Below are 22170 nucleotides of genomic sequence, written 5' to 3'. Positions count from 1 at the left end.
TAAATTTTGACATTTTAAAATAAGAATTTTGTGTCTCAGATAAAGACAATTGTTAATTAAAACTGATCCCTTAAATTAATTTATTGTTTCGCTTTGGTCTCTTAGTTAAAAAAAGTTACATTATAGTCCCTTAAAACGGTCCCGTTAGTCAAATTGATCCATTCTGTTAAATTTTAAGAAAAAACGTAAAATTATCCATATGTGGCAGTCTACTTGGCACTATGTTATCTTACCTGGATTTTTGTTTTGTTTATGAGATTAATTGTTATGCACTGTCAGTGTAAAAAAATTGACACTGTCAATACATCACAATCATCCATTTGGGTTACTTTACATGTGATTATAGAAAAAGTCAAACTTCTCTAAAAAATCAATGACTGTGATTAACTGACAGTGTAAAATATCTTTACACTGTCAGTGCATTTCAATTAAACTCTTTGTTTATTTTCAATTTATTATTTCTTATTAAACATATGAAATACTATAACCCTAATTTTATTTTATTAGATTCTTTCAGCTTTCACCACCTGTCCTTTTTTTTTTTTGCACTTCACCCTATTTTTAATCAATCGCAATGACAACCTCTTTCGTCGCCGATCAATCATGTCTCACCGAACTTCTGCTACTTCCCTTCGTGTCTCCACTGCTCCTCCCTTTCCGATCTCCAAAGATTTTCATATCTGATTTCCCCTTCTCTTATGCCGCCATTAAACACTAGCTTCTTGATATTGAAAATTCTTGTCAAGCCTTAGATAAATCTAATACCAATGATGACTTGCTCCAGATGACTATTTTTTGGCAGGTACGTTAAAAATATTAAGCTTTTTCTGATTTAGAGTTTATAGATCTTGTTGAATGAAATGGTGTCTTGTTTATTGAGGCATATGGATGATAAATTTATGATTGATTTGTGTGGTTGTGTCTAGGGATGAGAGGTTGAACTTCTTGTGGGAACAAATGTTAGGGATGAAATGGAACAACCCGTACAATTAATTGGTGCGGTTGTGTAGTTCAAGATCCACGTTCAGTGATACATGCTCTTTGATTTCTTCCCGATGAGGGTCACGATGTATATGTGGCAAGGTATGCATTTAACTTTGTGCATGTGAATTTTTAATTCTTGAAAAGTGTAACATTAGCAAGTTCACTTAGACTATGAGTCTGATTGCAAGTGTAATGCGTTTTTTTTAAAGAAAAGCTCTTATAAATTGAAACTAGCTTCTATCTATTTTTTTCCAAACAATTCTCTTATTTGACTTCTTCATAAGCATCTATAAGATAGTACCAAATTTTTGCTTGCTAAGTGAAGAACTATGAACTTAGTTTAGTTGAGAAGCTCCCACCATCGGCTACAAAGTTAGAGATTAAAATTAAATTAAACTTTGTGAGGATGGAAAAGATGTAGAGTATTTGGATAGAGAGTATCCAAATCCAATCCAAATTAGGTTTGTGTTATCCTATACTTACAAATTGTTGTCATGTCTTTACTGAATGTGATGGATCATTGATCTTGGTCTAAATAGATGTTAGGTTTGAATGGATTATTTACCTAACGTGATTTATCTACTATGAGCTATTTTTTATATTATTTTCTATTCTATGTTTTTGGTGAACAAGCATATGGATAATCAGAACGAGGTCCTAATGGAAACAAACCGATCAATGTTGCATGAATTGCAAAAACTTCAAGTTGTTATATTTTCATATGGAGTTGAACAAATCAATAATGAAGTTAGTACAACACACGAGGATCGATAATGACAATTCTGCAAGAATCATAAAATTTCCATCTTTAGTGAATTAATATTAAAGAGATATTGACTGAACGTGTATTGCACTTTATTTACACTATTAGATGCGTTGTTGATTGAAAGGGACTTGCATCTAAGAGCCCTCATTTTAGCGTCACTAATTTTTTTTCCTGTTATTTGTATTGTATGTATAAATATTTAGAGAGGTGCTGATTTTTATAATGTATTTTTGTGTAAATTAGTTGTTATTGAATGAAATTATATTACAATGATATGAAATTAGTTGTTTTTGAATGAAATTATATACTGTAACTATATACCGAATGGAATTATATATGGCACTGTAATCCTAGTTTGATTAACTTTCCTGATTTGTTCCTTTAAATAATTATAAGATTTCAATTTAATCCCTTGATAAAATTGCTGACTCACTATATTAACTTTTGCAACAGTGTGATGTTACATGTGCACAACTTAAGTTAACGGACTTCGTGACTAATTATGCTAAAAGAATAGATATTTTGCGGATAGTAGTCTGTGAGAAAATGAGAATTTTGACATTTGAAAATAAGAATTTTGTGTCTCAAACAAAAACAATTGTTTATTAAAATAAAATAGGACAATGAATTGTGAAAAAGTAAAATAAAATAAGTATTTTTCTGATAGTGATTTATGAAATGGAAAGTTAGCTCTGTGTATGTCTATTGAGTATTATACAATTTTATAAAATAAAATTTTAATTTTACTAAAAAAATAGATTAATTAATATTGTTAATATTAATAAATAAATAAAAATGATAAATATGTCTTAAAAATAAAACTAAATATCAACATTGTATACAATTATAAATCAATAAATATTTAATATGATAATCATATACTATAATTAGGGGTGTTTATGGGGGAGGGTCGACCCACGGATCCGCTGATCCAAACCAACTCAACCCATAAATTATCTGAATCCATTCATTTACAGGTATATCCAATCCAACCCATAACAATCCGTATAGTTTTGGTTCGAGTATCGAGTTTGAGTTTTACAACCCGCGAATCCGTTGACTCAACTCATTGATATGACTTTAGTAATTTCTTATTATTTTTATTATTATTTTAAATAAAAATATAAATTAATACCTTACTAATAACCATAATTTTTCCAAAAAAAATTATTATGTATTTACGTAATTATAAGATTAAACGTTATTTCTTATTTTCTTTTGTATCATTTTCAACCTATGTATTTTATAGAACTAACATATCTTGTTGAATTTTATACTATTATAAAGTGTTATGTCGTGTTGATGAATTTTATTAGATATTATAGGATATGTTTCATTGAAATTGAGTGTTATAAATGAGTGTGTTATATTTTTTAAAAATCGATAAAAAAAAACATAAAAAATATATTTTTTATTTGAAACACAACCCATGGATCCAACTCAACCCAATCCATTAAATAACGGGTCGGTTTTGACTATGAAATTACGGATTTGACAACAGACCCAACTTATTTAAGTTTGAACGAGTTGGGTAACGGACTAGTCGCAACCCGGTCTAACCCAACCCACGTACACCCCTAACTATAATTATACATTTTAATATATTAAAAATAATTGAGAAATAATAAAATAATTAGGTTGAAGAATGAGATGGGGAGTAAAAGAATGGAAACCGATATGAAAGTTGAAAAAGTGTGAAATAGGAACTTGATAGCATTCAGTTGAAATAGAGTGAATTAATTGGAAGATTAATTTTTTATTATTTTAACTTTTGCAAGTGTACAAAAATGTAAAGTAAAAGGGATTATTTTTTTATGTATGTTTTATTAATAGATATATAGTTGCCTAGAGCTATGGTGAACTGTTCTCTCATCTACCTCTTGCAAATGATTGAGTGATCTCTTCATCCCTTTCTTAAAAGATCAAGAGAGTGATTACTTGTGATGCATAGTTTGATGATATTAATAACATTATTTATAAGGTAAAAATATGTTTATAAATTATCTCAATTTCATTCATATATCATTTTGCCATTATTATCATGATGTTAGAATCCAATCCATGTTTATTTAGGATAAACTCACTCTACATTGTCATGCTAACTTTATCTCCAATGTTGTACTGTAACAGTACTTCTGAAAATAATCAGCTTTCATTCACAGTAAAGTAATAATTCATGCTGTTTTTTTTCGTTAACTTTAACTTGTGTCTGTAGAACTCTTTCTTGATCATTATAGAACAATCCCTTACTCTCCTAAGCCAACGAGGCTTCACGCACGTTAATCTATCATACTGACAGCAAGGGAAATGATTAACTATAATTTGTATACAATCTTAATCACATGAACAGTTGTCAAATACTAATAAGATAGTCGAAGCTACTTTCTCAAGATCCATTTCTTAAACATTAAACTAATGAGAAATTGAATAATACACTTTATATTTCTCATTAACTTCTTATTTAAAGCACATGATGCAGAATTCTAGAGAGCTTGAATCTTGAAAGAAAAAGGAAGAAAAAAAAAGCTAAACTCCACAGAAAGAAAACTAGTAGGACAAAACTGGTTTAATAGTACATAAGAGGGGACATTATCACTCTAAAATTTATCAACAATGATGGCATGAAATGATGCTGAATGGAGTACCAAAACTCATGTCACAAAGATACCCCGCCAGAGTAGTTATCGCATATGAAGTCTCCACCCATTAATTTCATCTTATCTTGCTCCTGCATGTCATGAACATGGTTTCAAATACGCATAAAATTTAACAATACATGGTCACCATGGTTATCACAACTTGATGTAACTTAAAGACATTAGGCATGTGGGAGTTTGGCTGTACTCAATATGTTAAAGAAGTCATATAGCAACATCTATGGAAACACAATCATTAAATTGCACAAATGATATTACCTGTTCCATCATTGAACTCGCCAAGTATTCCAGTGAACCGAGATTATTAGAAAACTGCTGCTGGTTAACGATATTCGCTCGAGGTTGTCTCGATGAGGAGCATTCAGCGAATCCAGCATGCTTCATTTGTATGGAATCACAAAACTTAGTGTCCATGCTTCTGTGCAAGGTCGAGTTTGTTGGTGTTTGGCCTGGGGGAACAACAGCACCGTTAACTGGAGGGAGAGAGTTAATTGTTCCACAAGTAACATTTGAGTGGTAAGAAGCATCCTGATTATGGTCTTCCCATCCTTGAAACGGTAAATTACTGTTTATGTACTCAGGTGGATTAGTAAAAATCCCTCCTTGGGAGTGCATATCTGCCAATGAACCATGAGTTTGACCACCAGGATACACCCCTTGCAAGGGCAAAGAAGCCATGTTATCTGAAGGAGGAATAGCTGTTTGTCTAAAACATTCACTTGAAGGAAAAGAATTTGTCTGGATCCCAGATAACTGTCCAGCATTTGACCAATTATCACTACGCCTACCTTGATCCAGCATACTGAAAGAAAATTCTGAATGTTGAGAGGCTAATGAAGAAGATGATGAACTTTCATATCCTATTCCTATACCTCGTTTTCCTTCCGGGTGTGTTTCTGACATCAAGGCATTGTTTGAGATACCGAGACTTGGAGGATGAAAACTAGAGGCAGTTACTCTGGGTCTTTGATCCGGGAATTGACTTGGGATGGGAAAACTTGGTTTTACATCAGTATTCAAGCTTTGAACAGATATAACACCCTTGCTGTTTTGCAAGTGATCATACCCTATAGACATTGGCATACCCTGAAGAATATTCTGATTAACAGGAGTTATGGCCGACTGGAATTTAAATTGATCATTGGAAGAATTGTTTAAATTTTGTGATTGGCCCAACTGAAGTAGTCCGGATGGAGAAAATCCATGTCCATTAAGACCAGCTGGAGTGTTCAGATTACTAATTATCCCACTAGGTGAAAAAGATCTGAAAGCATTATTGTGAAAATGTCCAGAACCACCCATTCTCAAATAAGATTGATCCGCACTCCCTAAGGCCGCCACCATACTAGCTTGTTGGTTTGCCACACAGCTAATTCTTTTCAGATAAAGTCTATACTTCTGCAGCCATTTCATAAACAGAAAACATTCAATGAAAGAAATGGTTTAACTTATATTAAACAATTTAAACTAAAGAGTAAAGAACTAGAAAAATGCCTGGAGATGGCTAGCCACGTTCTCCCTTGTTATATTTTCGACATTCATCATATCAAGAATTTTTTTGGGTACAGCCTCTGCCAGTGAAACAACAATATCATGAATCATGAGGCTCACACTCAAATTCAGTAATAGAAAAATTCATGGCATGATGTAAATTTGAGTGATAATTGAGACATAAAATCTATCCCAAGTGGCAGCAACCATAAATTATTCTAAACATCGGATTGAAAATAAACACCAAGCCCGTTATTATTCAACAATATTTTGATAATATATAATGAGAAATAAAATTTGGTAAAGCTTGAGGAAATTGATAAGATACAAAAATTGTTCTTGAGTTGTAGGCAGAGTGAAGAACAATAAAACATACTGTCAATGCCAAGGTGATTTACAGCAGCAACAAACTTGCGGTGCAACTCCACAGACCAAACAACTCGTGGCTTCTTCTGAGCTGACGGGTCCTCATTGTCGTTACCATTCTCTTTATCCTCATCTTCATCTTCATCCTGATCCTTCCTTTTCTTAGTCAACTTCCCATTTTCATCTGAATTTTCTGTTCCCGCTGATCTTAGTCCGCTGCCACTATCAGAAGTAGCATTGTCTGGCTTGCTGGTTTTGTTTTTCCCCTTCGAATCAGATTTCTTCTTCCTAATCACATGCTGCCAAATGTTCTTTAACTCCTCTAATCTCACAGGTTTCAGCAGATAATCACAAGCACCATGGGAAATCCCCTTCATCACCAGCTTCGTATCGCCATACGCAGACAACACTGAAATCAAACATTTCATAACAATAGCCATTGATTAATAACTATATCAATAACCAATAAACACATGAACAACCGAAGATTACATAACAGATCCCGGCTTACTTATAACAGGAAGGTCCATCTCAAGTCCCACAAGCTCAAGCAGCTTAAATCCATCCATGTCTGGCATGTGCACATCACTGATAACCAAGTCAAACTTGTCTTTGTTCTCTCTTAGCATAGTCAATGCCGTTATAGCTTGACTAGTTGTAGTTACTACAATCCCCAATCATAAACAACATAAGTATCATTACACTCTTATCAAGTAAATTCTATAACCCATCATGAAGATTTTATGAAAAAATATAAGTCAAAAACCCTCAATCAAGAACCGTTGACGCTAAAATCATCTTCTATTATTTTGTCCAAATGCTAATATCAACAAAAAAAAAAACCTTTTTTTTTTGTTTTCTACTGCTCCCAATTAGATTTGAGCCCAAAGTCGAAAAATGAAACGAAACACTAGTTTAGTGAATAAAAATAAAAAATTAATAAAATAAAACAACAAATTAAGCATAACCCTAACATGATGCATTATAATTGATGAACATAAAAGAATGAATAGAATAAAAAAAAGGAGCAGATCCGAATCTACCATGGTATTGACATCTTCTGAGTAGAGTTTCCAAGACTCTGAGGCAAGTGGGGTCGTCGTCGACGGCAAGAACACGCATTCCGATGGGAAAGAGATCAGTGGAATCGTCCATTAGATGAAACAGAAGGTTATGTAATAGTGATTATGGCGAGGATTGTTTTGTAATGAGAATGAATGAATGAATAATAATTGGGGGCGAAAAATTGGGGTTGGTGAGAGAGAGAGAGAGTGGAATCTGCAATAATCCAAAAAGTGTAGTGGATGAAGTAGTACAAGCTGGATTGGAATCTGAGTAGGAGTGGACGGTCGTGATCGTAAGGAAATGCCGGCGCGTTATAGATACGCGCGAAAACGGGATTATTACTATAAGACCTAAATGGAGGAGTAGTGAGTCCAAATGACTAGCTGGGTCACCATGTGCCACATGGGCTTATGCTTACAAATTGGAAGATTTACGTCATCATACAATTCATATAACTTATACAAAATGTCAACTTTTTCCTTTTTCTTTTACTTCATTTTTACCATTTCATTTTTCACTTTTTTTTTCCTTCAAGTTTTAGGTTTTAATATGTGATAAAGGGAATGATTCTACCTAGCTGTCTAGTTGGATATTCATAGACGAGGTTTCGTTTTAATGCCTACAAATTTGATTATTCTCTCCGTTCCTTTTTAAATGTCATTTTTTTATTTTTAACACATATTAAAAAAAATATTATTATTACTTTTTAACCAATAATTATTATTTTTTATCTATAATATCTTTAATTATTTATTACATTTATTTTATTTTTTCTCTTTTTGTAATAATTATTTAGGGGTAATTTTAACAAAAATACAATTAATACTACCTCAAACTTTACAAATAACAATTAAAAAAATATTTTTTTCAAGAAAGTTAAAGGAACTAAGGGAGTATATATCTTTAGATTTTGACTCTTTAATGAAAGGACTTTGGTGAGTCATTTCTTTTTTATGTAGGAATTAGAGTCTGTCTCTAAGATCATAAATACTTTGGTTATTTATCGAGAGAGTTTCCTTTGACTCACTTAAAAATGTGGTTTGACACGTTTTTTAATAAGATACTCCCTTCGTCTTCGTCTCATGTTATAAGTAAAATTTGATCATTTTAGTTGTACCAAAATATAAGAAAAAATGTTTTTTTTAATCTCATAATTAATGATACTATACCAAATATACCCTTTGTATTAAGTGAGTCCATTTTTAAGATGTAATTAATGTGCAGACGCTACAAATAAGCACATTTTTTTAAAACAGTTGAAATGCTTAATATTTTAATATTAACCAAGAATGTGATTGGATAGTATTCATTGAAAAATGGGTGGTGTATAATATCATTAAGTCTACTTTACTAGTGAGTTTATTTAAAAAAGAGAAGTTATTATTCGTACTCTTATCAGTATTATTCATTTTCTTTTTCACAAAAATGAAAGAAGAAATACCATTTTTTGATTTAGGTATTGAATCTGAATCATAGGATCTACTACTTTGTGTTGTTGAAGATTCATTTGAAGAAGATGGAGTGGATGACTTCCATAAAAATGATTTTAAGGGAGAAGTGAACTCTCACCACGATGTTGGATATGAGGTTGATGGTGTTACTAATGAGATGTTTGATTTTGGACATGAGATGCTTGATCTATGCTAAAAATCTACATAGATTTTTAATTGTAGGTGTGTTATAATATGAAAGCAAAGCCATAATTTAGTTTATGTTTTGTTTTGTTCATTGTTGTTTCTTCCCGGAATTGAATGTTTCAACAGAGGTTTTGGAATTGAATGTTTTTTTGTTATTGTTGTTGCTTACTGAAACTGAACTACTATTATGAAATCAATGTTTCAATTATTTTTCAAGTATGTAATGTGTTGATATTAAGCTTCAAGTTCATGTTGATAAATCAAAATAATTATCATGTTGATATTAACATGCATATGCAACGTATCGTGTTGATATCATGCTTCACATACATATTGATAAATAAAATATTACTAAGACTCAAGTGTAAATGATAAATAAAATATTTTTAATATTTAAAATCTTATAAATTTTTAAATGGCTTACGACAATATCGTTAAAAACTTAAATATTGCAAATGTAAATACCGTTAATTTTGTAAGCATTTGATAATTTCCTCAATTAACTTCCTTTCACAATTTAATTGAGTTGGTAAAATGGCTTGTCGAATCATCATATCTTTTTTTATATGAGGAATTTTGTAATTATTTGATCCTTAGACTTTCATTATTTCAATCATACATGATTGAAGTGTGATAAATATTTTGTTTGACTCCATGATAGAGAAAGCATCGTAGAAATTTTGCACGACTTGAATAAGTTCATCAATTGTCTTCATCACATTCTTTTGTTGCAATGCTTGGATGGCTGGAAAAAAACCTAAATCTAAAATATTTAAATCAGGAGAATTAAATGGTTGACATATCAAACGGATGTCAAATCCGCCTTCAGAAACTGCAACTATAAATTTCTCATTATTTATAGAAGCATGGCATGCTGCATTATCTTGTTGTATGTAAATTGTTTCTGATACATGTTCTCGTGGTCATTTTTCTTTGATGGCTGGTAAAACTTTGTTTATTAAAAACATTTGACTAACTTTCTTAGTGATGGAAATAATCAATTTTGTTTCAAGTGTCCCTGATGGTCTATTAACACTTCTTGATCTTTTTACATATACTTTATCAACTAAAGGAAACACTCCAATCTTCCAAACCATGTTTCATTACCTTCATTATCAAATCTAGGTCTTGCCACCGCAACTAAAAACATAACTTTCATGATGAGATTTTTGTTCTTGCAAGAAGGATATGGTTCATCCTCATTTGAAAGATGATAATAATTCTTATTTTTTTGTGTCATATAGAACCATTTTTCATCTATATGCACAACATTATACATTGACTGAAACTTTGGATCATATGGAATGCTACTTTCTTCAAGCATGCACAAGCAAAATCTAAGACGAGCTTTCATATTATCTTCTGGCATATGAGGTTTTAGTGTGCTTGAATGTCAACGCAAAACACCTTTTTTTTAAATACTCTTCTATTTTTCTCATACTAGTCTCTAAGGCAGATGCTAGAGATCGGATAGTGCTACGTTTAAGCAACGGTAGAATGTATTTTCTCAATATCTAGTTCAACTCTCTTCCGACCATAATTTTTTGTTTTCTTATGAGAAACATCCCCCGTTTATTTTGCCCGCTTCCGAATTCGATAAATAACATATATGGATACTTGATAGAAAGAAGCCAATTGTTTAACAATTCCTCTTTTATTTTTCCCTCAAAACATAAATTATTCAACACCTGAAAAATATTATCCTGTTGCCTATTATCTAAAAATCAACGCTTTTTTGAAAATATTTGCATCTCATTGTGAATATCATTTCCTGTTTCATAAAATATGCTTGTAATAAGTAGAAAATCATTAAGAAAAATATTTACAAAAGCATTAAGAAAATAACTACTCCATTAGTTACATGGTTATAATAGAGTCACAATATTGAGACAATATGCATGTAATAAGTGGAAAAGTATTAAGAAAAAAGAATTATAAAAGAATTAAGAAAATATGCATGTGTAATGGGCTAAGGAAATGATATTGAAACATGTAATACCTATAAAATAAAGTAGTACAAATGTGACCATATTTAAGGTAGGGTGTACTATTCATATATGGAAATATGTTTTCAATCTCATTTTCATTAAAATTGTCAATCTCATATTCACACAGATTTTCAATTTCATCTACTTCATATATATCTTCTTCTTCGTCTTCTTTAGATAGAGCAACTTCAAACTCACTTTCAACTATATGATCTTCTACTATTAATGAATTCAAATCAATATTTGGAGGAGCATTCAAATTAATATTCAAAGGCATATTTGAGAGGTGATTAGAGGTGTATAAGTCATCCAAAGGAGTGTTCAAATCAATATTTCAAAGGCATCTTAAACAAATAAATTCACAAACTTCAAATTTCTTGCATGTTTTTATTTCAATTTATAGAAGTTAGAATATGTTTAGAAAAAAATTGTACTGCGCCAAACTGAAAATTGTGGTGCGCCAAACTGAAAATTGAAAGTGCGCCAATATGTTTACAATACAAAAAAATGTGTAACAAAAATTGGGGTGCACTAAATATGGAAGTATTTTTTATTTATTGCATAGAACTTGAAACATTAAGCATGCCTTGTTGTTTTGTGAGAATAATTTAGGTATTTAAATATTGCAATAAGGACAATTTAGGTATTAAAGGATGAAAATAATTAAGTTGATCAATTTTATTAAATAATGTGAAAAAGTTGAATTTGTTTATAATATGGCACGGAGGGAGTACGTCATAGAGGGAGTAAGTCGAGCAGGATCACATACTCTCGCCACTTATTATTTAGATATTCGTTGTTTCATTTAAGAAATTGGGACTAGGGGTTAGGTCTAACCAACTATATTTCAGTTCACGGTCCCTTAAGCATAAGACATGTAATAGCTAAGTGATTAAGTGAGAACATTACGGTTCACAACCCCTCAAGTACAAGGTTTGTTAGGTAGAAGTGATTAAGCAAGAGCATTCTAATTGGTAATCATAAAGACATACAATTACATATGCCGGTGTGTTTGAACCTACAACATCTCTAATCCCTCAAGCACAAAGCATGTAAGGATGAAGTGATTGGGGTGTGTCCGAAGGTTACACCAAATGACTTCTTAACTAATATACATATTCGTGTTTGGTTCTTGCTCTTGATGATTTGTGTAAAGTTAGTGGCAACTTTCTTATGGTTAATGGTTAAACTTTAGGATTAACAATGTAGTTAATGTAGTGAAATGATTAAAATATCCTTAGGGAATGACCAAACAATCTAGGTTGTTTGTCTATTTGCATGTTTGCAATTAAGGCCCTTGATTTTATAACACAATAATGATGGATATGGCCCTAATTAGATATAAGGAGGTTATTCTTATTTTATAAATCTATGACCCCTGGCCTTTATTTTTCATCGTATTTTCAACCTCTTACCTTCTTCTTCTAGTTACCATACTTTTTTTCACTACTTTAATCATCTAACTCACCTAACAATAGTTTTTTAGCATATAAAGATGATAGTTCAACATAAAATATTACTAAAAAAGTGTTGTTTTTCTCTTTAATATTAGATCAACATCGTTGAAAAAGATGATTTGAGATAGAAAGTATACTTGCAAAAGCAAAATGAGGAATGACCATGCCTGCGTGTGTGATCATAAGCAAATGCTTTTATCGTGGTTATCTGATATTAATGAATGATCTTGTCAACCTTAAGGGTTGGATACTTAGAGTTGTCATTGTGGACCAGATCGAGTGAAGGAATTATCCCCCCATCAACCTCTTAAAGAGTACGTGGGATAAGGATGAATGGTTTCCTTCTTTCTTAGAAGACTGGTTTCTTCCTATATGATTTGGTCAAACTATTAATCTCTCATTACCCTTGACATACCATGTACAGATGAGTTGGGTAAGTGGCATTAAAAATGTTCGATTAGGGTGGCCTACAGAGTAGGAAACCACTCAGTTCTGTCTACATATGGGTGAGCTTTTTAAGATCTTTGGGATTGGTCCTTCATATCCCAACTAAGTTATACTTGTTCACATTCCCTCAAGCACGAAGCTTGTGAACAGTGAAGTGATTAACTTGTTAATGCATTATGTTCCCTGTGAACCTTGCAATAACGAGTCACTGTATGGTTACCTCAAAGGTAGTTTATGAAGAGTCCCTCAAGCGCCATTTAGGGAGATTTCCTCAAGTGCAAATTGGGATGATTCGCTCGAGCGTTACTTGAGGAAACTTGTAAAGCATTAAATGATATCTCATGATGGGTTTGTCTCAAGAAGTTAAGTTTGTTGAGAAATCTCGATCTCATTTCACATGTTAGAACTAAGATGTGGATAAGCCCATTTCCTAATTGTTAACGCGTACCTAGGTTGGGGTAACGGTGGCCTATGTGACCTAGGTTTTTACCCCTATAAGAAAAGAACTCTAACAATTTCCTTTTCATTATATATTCAAGTTTCCTATTTTCTCATAACAAGTTTATACTTAATCATTCTAAAGCTCAACTTTATCTTCATCTTTCGCTTACAAGTATAATATATTCTTCATTCTCATCATCCTTCATTTTTCTAATAATGGCAATTATTAGGGATATAAATGAGAATGATAACATGGTAGACCCCTCTATTCGTGAGGAGTATATTGAAATATGGAAACATTGCGTCATGGATGTGAAGCGGCCAAACAAGACGATGGGTTACAACCTAGTAGAACTAGGAATGTTTGGTAGTTATAATAGTAGTAGTGACTCTAATAGTGATAGTGACCCCTTTTTTCATGTTTTACCATAGAAATCTAGAGTTGTCAATGGCAGCCAGTTCATCCAAACGTTCGAGAGTGGAGGATTTTGAAACCTATTATACGTTAAGGAGATAATGGCCTCCTTTTGGAGAAACATAAACCTCTCTAGAACGAGTGACGAAGGGGATGTTATCCAGAAGAATTTCTCTAAAGAGGAAAATGCTAATATGACTACCCCAACTATTTCACTAGATGAGTTTTTCTATATGCACATTTCAGTCGTCCATGATTTAGGAATTTTGATTCCTCTTACTCTCTTTGAGCCAAGGGTTCTGGCGACCATTAATGTCATCTCCTCTCAAATATCATCCAATCATCGATGTTTCATAAGGGAAATTAAGATTAACTACCCATGCCCAATGGATGACATTGTGTACCCTGCATAGGAGGATCATTTTTACTCCCTACTCCAACAATTATAAGAACTGGAAGGATAAGTTTGTGAGGGTGATGGGGTGAGATAACACTTCCATGGTAACCACCGAGGAGGATGGAGACTACCGCTTTCTCCTGTATTGGACGGAGGAACTTGTGTTCATAAACAAATTTTATTATGATTGCCTAACCATCATAGAGAGGGGATTGATTAATCTAACATCCTAAAACATCCACTCGAAATTATACATAATAAATCAATTATAAACAATTATTTCACATAGGATTTCACGCAATCTCCTCAATTAACCTGCTATGTAACACTTATTGCAATAAACATTTAATTTAAAACACATGTCATCACCTCACTTTTACATAGGCTCATCGTAGCGAAATTAATCATTAAAAACAACTACTCAATCAAATAAGTTCAAATATAACTTTTATTTAAAATTAAACTCAATTTGGCAATGTTCCTTCAACATCAAAACAACTGAAAACCAAGAGTTATAACATTTAATCTTGCAATAATAACTTAAAATAAAATAGAACATATCATTCGCTTGCCTAGTGTTACAAATCAGAGTAACGACAATCTAAAATGCATAAAATAGGAAAGGAAGAATAGCGTTAACGTTATCCTTCAGCTCTAAAGGCTCTAATCATCTACCTGCTTGTATGTACCCCAATAAGGAGCATAGAATACCACAACAAAATAAAAGGGTGAGAATATGCTTAAAATATATAGTGGTGAAAAAGAATGCAAGGGTAGCCTAAAGGCAAAATATCAACTTTCATACATTTCAATTACATAGATCAATACAACAATTTCTCAACACCCAAAACAACTCATCTGCAAACCTTTATGTAATGCAATGCAACAATGACTCAACTCATGCATGTGGTACCAACTCAACAAAGGTCCTTCATACGAACCAGGTCCCAACATATGAACCTCGAGCCCCCTCATATGAGCTTCGAACAAATCACTAGTCCCAGCATATGAACATGTGACTTGCCTCTTTCACAACAACAACATATGATGCATGTATAATATAATGCACAACCACAACAACTCAACAACAAATTTATAGTTCAATATCTAACTATAAATAACAACATCAAAGCAGTCCCCACAGTTGGGCTACACACCACAATCTCAATCATATGTTCATCATATGATTATCTCATCATTAACATAATTCAACATCATTAGATTAATCAAACCATTTAATAAATCCATAAAAATTCAATAAAACATACTCCAAACAGCAGCCAAACATTGACCCATGACAAAACCACACCAAAAATCCAACTCAGCAGGACAAAACACATCCACTGACACGATGACAGGTAGCATGTCACCTGGGTAATGCCCGTCATCACCCTTTTCTCTCAACCATCACCACTGTGATGACCAATAAGGCTTAACGCCTTTCTGAAGACCATGACAATCTCCCTGTCAAAATGTTGACGCCCGTCAGCATCCTAAGGAGTATGACGACTAGGTCGTCACGCAGATGACGTCCATCATTTGGTTGTAGAATCAGTGTTCATGTTCTTCTATGGAGTTCAGTTCAAAACTCCGATTTTCTACCCCAGATTCTCCAATTGATCAAAAACATTAGAGAAATAACATGTTATCATTACAACATCATATTCATCAATTAATCATAACTTTTAACACTTTATTCATCATATTCATGCCAACAATAAGAACACAACTCATATAACTTTTATGAATACAAAAATCTATATTTGATGGTAAATCAGTACACGAAATTCATGAGAATTACAATAATCACATCATATTATCATAATAGTTTCATCCATATCATCAAACATTCAACAATGGAATAAAATAAGGAAAAACCTAATGGAGATTAAGGACTTCTCCCTATCTATCATGCAATTAACACCATATTTAGAGTAATCCCCTCTTACCTTGGATTCCTAGCAGCAAATTATGAATTTTGATTAAGATTGGTGGTTTGAGTTCTTCCCTCTTCAAGCCCAATCCTCTTTTTCTCCAAAAACTTTAACTCACGTACTACCTCCTCAAAAGCTCAACTAATCCATTTTTATCTCAAAAACCTAATTTAACCTTTTACTGATTACAAATTGGTCCAACTCTTCTTATAATTCTCATCACTTCTCTTATTTATTATTAGTTTCTATTTTCCATTACAAGACCTATATTTTCTATTTAATTCTAATATTATGTAATTATCTAATTATTTAATAAAATAACTAAACACTTTTTTACTAACCCCAATATAGCATAAACATGCCAAAATACCAAATCATCAATCCAAATAAATATAAAACTCATTTAAATAAATGAATAAAGCATAAATTCAATTAAATAAATAATTTAAATAAAGTGGGGTGTTACAATTAGCATTTTAGATGAGTTCTCTATTATGAGCTCTAGGGAGATGGTGGGCCTTTATCGATACGAAGATAAGAAAATTAACGAGTATTTATGTAAGTTTAATTTTTGTATGCATTTTTAATTAAAGTTTTCTCATCGCCTCATATTTACTGTTTTATTTTTCTTATTTTCAGAAAGGATGTGCCCATACAAGTAGTTGAGAGGAAATATCAACTAGCTAAGAAAGGGTTGATTGAGGCAAGAAGTGGACCAATGATCCAAAAAGGCACTCTTGTGACCTCATGAACAATGGCAGGAAAAGAGGTGTTAATGAGGAACACCATTATTAACCCTAAGCCCATTAAGAATATGGATCCTTAGAAATTTTGAGGGAGTTCAACCTTAGCTCAAGGCCAGAAGGACAAGGATGTCCCATCTCTTGAAATTATCATTTGAGCAAAAATCCCCATAAACTCTTCAGAGGGTATCTCGACGTCCTCCTTTTGGAACAAAAAAATTGATGAATAAAGCTACGTGGACATTTGCCTCCCCTTTTCTTAAGATCATCTCGATGACTATAACATGGTAAGTCGAATATGGGCTAGGAATATGTCCAACATGGTGAAGGGCTTCCTCTTAAGGGGCATAATGCTAAAGCACTTAATGTTTGACGCCCAATGATTAGACGAATATGTATGCTCTGTATTTGAAGATTTAGTTTAGCAATACGAAGGGGACGATAGTGAAGGAGAATAGCCATCCAAGGCGCAGCGAAATTTAAAATTTTCTCCATTTAGTGATCCTTACGAATGGGCATGATCAGTGATAGAATCGTTACCTCTTATGGCGATTCAAACCTTTGGTGCAGATCTCTGATAATGATCAAAACCTTTGATACAGATCCACGGGGCGATCACGAACGTTGAACGATGACAACGTCTCTACTCAGTCCACAATAACGGATTCCTTCAATCGCAGTGCTAGCTGTTATGAATGAAGGCTTTGAGTGAGAGAGAGATACAAAATTCCAACTCTTCAGTTGTGTTGTATTCCCATACAAAGCTTCTGCACAAGAGCTCTATTTATAGAACCACTTGTGTGGGCTTCAAGCCAAAAAGCCCACTTAAGTGCATTTTGGCCTATATCTCATAATATGCCAAAATCACTTAAGTACTTGGTACCTTACCATATTTCGTATTCTACTTAAGTACACCGTACCTTACGATGTTCCTTAATTATTCTATCTCTCATCAATCCGTCCTTTGTGTGTGACCCTATAGGTTTTCGCGACGTTGGCATTTATATTAAATCACGCATTTAACATAATAAACAGTGAGCGGTATCTAGCAACACATCACTGCTACCCAAGTCACGAAAATGTCATGTGATCTGACAAAACCTCCTGTGATAATAATTATGTGTATAATTACCCCTTTGCCCTTATGTCTATATTGAACACAAGGTATAGACCGTGTCACCCTTGTCCAGTTCAATATTGGGCCCATAGACATTTGTCCTGTTACGCAGGATTGGCAAATTCCATCTAGGACACTCATGTCCCTCAGCATGCTTCGTGGAGTACTCATCAACTGTCTTTATGGTCATCCAGTTACGGATAACGTTGGATCAGTAATAAAACACTCAACTCTACATCTAGGATCCATAGTGGTTTCAGGTCGAAGAGTGGTATACACTATTATCACCATGAGAATAACTTATGACACTTTGCATAACTTTCTATATAGTATTCTCATAGCGGGTCAATCCGGTATAAATATTACTCCTAATATTCATACCTATGTTTAAGACTTGATAACTCTTTATCCATGATCCATGAGATGTGATCATCAGTCTACAAACATAATAGTCTTAATGCTTTAATGTTATCCCACTTCATATTAAAGCTCGACTACGGATACTTTAAGAATAGTGCCCTTATGTTTAATGTGTTCTCATGATTAAGTCACACTTAATACATTAAACGGACTATCTATTCCAGGGACTTTATTAATCAACCATAATAAATAAAATGCCTTTTATTATTAATAAATAATTCGATACAAGTACCAAAAGTATTGGCCTCTAGGGCTTACACCAACAATCTCCCACTAGCACTAGAGCCAATCAGACATACCCCGTATGCCCATTGATCTAGTATGGCCATCATGCTTCTGCTGCGCAAGAGGCTTTGTCAGTGGGTCAGCTATATTGTCTAGTGTAACTACTTTACATATTTTCACATCTCCTCTATCTATTATCTCTCGAATGAGATGATAACGCCTAAGTATGTGTTTGGATCGTTGGTGAGATCTAGGCTCCTTAGCTTGTGCGATAGCACCATTGTTATCACAATAGAGACCAATGGGATCCACAATGCTAGGGACTATGCCAAGTTCACTAATGAACTTCCTGATCCAAACAGCTTCCTTTGCTGCACTTGAGGCAGCAATATACTCGGCCTCAGTTGTAGAATCAGCAACTGCATCTTGCGTTGAACTTTTCAAGCTCACAGTGCCACCATTTAAGCAAAACACATAACCAGATTGCGATCTAAAGTCATCCTTATCTGTCTGGAAGCTAGCATCAGTGTAACCAATTACAGCCAACTCTTCCTGACCTCCATATATCAAGAATGATTCCTTAGTCCTTCTCAAGTACTTAAGGATGTTCTTAACAGCTACCCAATGGGCATCACCAGGATCAGATTGGTACCTGCTCGTTGCACTTAAAGCATACGAGACATCTGGTCGAGTACATAACATGGCATACATGATAGATCCTATTGCAGATGTATATGGGATCTTATTCATGTGTTCCCTTTCTTCCTTAGTTGAAGGGGATTGTGTTTTTGACAGACACAGGCCATGTTGCATAGGTATGAATCCTTTCTTGGAATCATGCATATGAAAGCGTCTCAGCACTTTGTCTATGTATGTACTCTGACTTAGGCCAAGCAGTTTTGTGATCTATCTCTATAGATTCTGATTCCTAATATATAGGCTGCTTCACCCAGGTCCTTCATAGAAAAGCATTTCCCCAACCAAGTCTTTACTTGTTGCAGGGTAGGGATATCGTTTCCAATGAGTAATATGTCATCTACATATAACACCGGGAACACGATCATGCTCCCACTAACCTTCTTGTAGACACAAGGCTCATCTTCGTTCTTGATGAATCCATATTATTTTACCGTTTCATCAAAACGAAGATTCCAGCTTCTGGAAGCTTGCTTCAATCCATAGATTGATCTTTGTAGCTTACATATCTTATGGGCTTCTTCTGGTATGTCAAATCCTTCAGGCTGTGTCATGTACACATCCTCAAGAAGATTCCCGTTAAGGAAAGCAGTTTTGACATCCATCTGCCATATTTCATAATCATGATATGCAGCAATAGCAAGTAAAATCCGAACAGATTTAAGCATTGCAACTGGTGAAAAGGTTTCATCATAGTCAACCCCATGAATTTGTTTATATCCTTTTGCAACCAGTCTTGCTTTATAGGTATGTACCTTACCATCCATGTCAGTCTTCTTTTTGAAGACCCACTTGCATCCTATAGGATTAACTCCTACAGGAGGCTCTACCAAGTTCCAAACTTGGTTCGTGTACATGGAATCTATTTCGGATTTCATGGCCTCTAGCCACTTCTCAGACTCGGGACCAGTTATGGCCTCTTGGTAGGTCACAGGCTCATCTTGATCCATGAGTAATACATCACCTTGATCTGTTATGAGATATCCATATCTCTCAGGTAGGTGACGTATCCTGCCTGACCTACGCTGGTCTCGTTCTACTTGAGCAGGTTGCTCTTCCACAACCATTTGTGTTTCCTGCTCTAATTCCTCCATAGGTGTATCGATGCTTTGTGATTCTTGAATTTCTTCAAGCTCTATTTTCCTCCCACTGGTTCCTTTGGAAATAAAATCCTTTTCTAGGAAAACTCCAGTTCGAGCGACAAACACTTTGCCCTCAGAAGGATTGTAGAAGTAATACCCTCTTGTTTCTTTACGATATCCCACAAATAAGCATTGGTCAGATTTGGGCTCAAGCTTAGTTGAAATTTGTCGTTTCACATAAACTTCGTAACCCCAAATCTTCATGTAAGACATATGTGGTCTCTTACCACTCCATATCTCATATGGTGTCTTATCAACCTTTTTGGATGGAACACGGTTAAGTGTGTAAGCTGCGGTCAACAGCGCATGTCCCCAAAAGGAGTTTGGAAGATCGGCTTGACTCATCATGGATCGGACCATGTCCAACAGGGTTCGATTTCTTCTCTCAGACACACCATTCCATTGGGGTGTTCCAGGAGGAGTGAGTTGGGATATGATCCCACACTCTTTCAGATGGTCATCAAACTCTAGGCTTAAATATTCACCACCTCGATCTGATCGAAGAGCTTTAATATTCTTACCTAGTTGGTTTTGTACTTCATTCTTGAATTCTTTGAACTTTTCAAAGGACTCTGATTTGTGTTTCATTAAATACACATAACCATATCTACTGAAATCATCAGTGAATGTGATGAAGTACTGAAAACCTCCTCTGGCTGATATGTTCAGTGGACCACATACATCAGTATGTATGAGGGCCAAAAGATTATTAGCTCTTTCACCTTTTCCTGTGAATGGAGACTTTGTCATCTTTCCAATTAAACAAGATCTGCATGTCTCATATGATTCATAATCAAAAGAGTCCAACAGTCCATCTTTATGGAGTTTGGAAATGCGTTTCTCATTTATATGGCCTAATCGACAATGCCAAAGGTAAGTTGGATTTAACTCATTAGGTTTCATCCTTTTGGTATTAATGTTATAAATAGGCATTTCAAGATCAATGACATATAGTCCATTGTTCATTTGTGCAGTTGCATAGAATATATCATTCAAATAAATTGAACAACAATTGTTCTTTATTATGAATGAAAAACCGAACTTGTCCAAATAAGAAACGGAAATAATATTCCTGCTAATTGCTGGTACATAATAACAGTTCTCTAACTGAATTATTAAACCACTAGGTAAAGTCAATTCATAAGTTCCTACGGCTAAGGCAGCAACCTTTGCTCCATTACCAACTCGTAGGTCGACTTCACCTTTTGCCAATTTTCTACTCCTTTTTAGTTCTTGTACATTTGTACAAATGTGAGAACCGCATCCAGTATCTAATACCCACGATGCAGAAGTAGATAAATTAATTTTAATAACAAAAATACCTGAAGTTGGAGTCTCTACTCCATTCTTCCTATCTTCCAGGTACTTTGGGCAGTTCCTCTTCCAGTGTGCGGTCTTACCGCAATGGAAGCAGGTGCCTTCCTTTTCTATGCTTCCACTAGGCTTCAAAGCAGCACTAGTGGGTTTGGGTTTGGCAACTTCCTTGCCTTTCCCTTTATTATGTTTGAGGACAATCCTCATGTCTCGGTACCAATCCAGAAAATTTGTCCCAGACAATTTTTCTTTGTCAAGGTTTGATCGCAATATGTTGTTAGAGGTGTTTGTTGTCATGGTAATCTACACAAGGATTAATGAAAATATAAGTATCATTGACATATTTAATTAGGCCTTTAATTAAACATGCTCCCACTATTTTACTCAAAACAAATGACCCTCATCATCTGATTCGGAAAATCCCGTTGGAAGATTTTCTAGTGGGTCGAGATCCATATTTCACTTCGT

The 22170-nt window shown here is 34.0% G+C and overlaps 1 protein-coding gene across 1 annotated transcript; it reads right to left on the bottom strand.

Moving 5' to 3' along the window:
- Positions 1 to 4084: 4084 nt before the first annotated feature.
- On the bottom strand, positions 4085 to 7706 carry LOC127087764 (two-component response regulator ARR12). The gene is made up of 6 exons (XM_051028697.1): positions 7308 to 7706; positions 6776 to 6928; positions 6275 to 6673; positions 5902 to 5978; positions 4666 to 5805; positions 4085 to 4478 (listed from the first exon to the last, which is right to left on the bottom strand). Exons 1-6 carry the CDS (start codon positions 7417 to 7419, stop codon positions 4407 to 4409), a joined length of 1953 nt encoding a protein of 650 aa, XP_050884654.1. The 5' UTR covers positions 7420 to 7706; the 3' UTR covers positions 4085 to 4406.
- Positions 7707 to 22170: the final 14464 nt, after the last annotated feature.

The sequence above is a fragment of the Lathyrus oleraceus genome, chromosome 5, assembly GCF_024323335.1.
Source record: "Lathyrus oleraceus cultivar Zhongwan6 chromosome 5, CAAS_Psat_ZW6_1.0, whole genome shotgun sequence".
NCBI lineage: Eukaryota > Viridiplantae > Streptophyta > Magnoliopsida > Fabales > Fabaceae > Lathyrus > Lathyrus oleraceus.
This window is presented reverse-complemented; position numbering and strand designations above follow the sequence as displayed.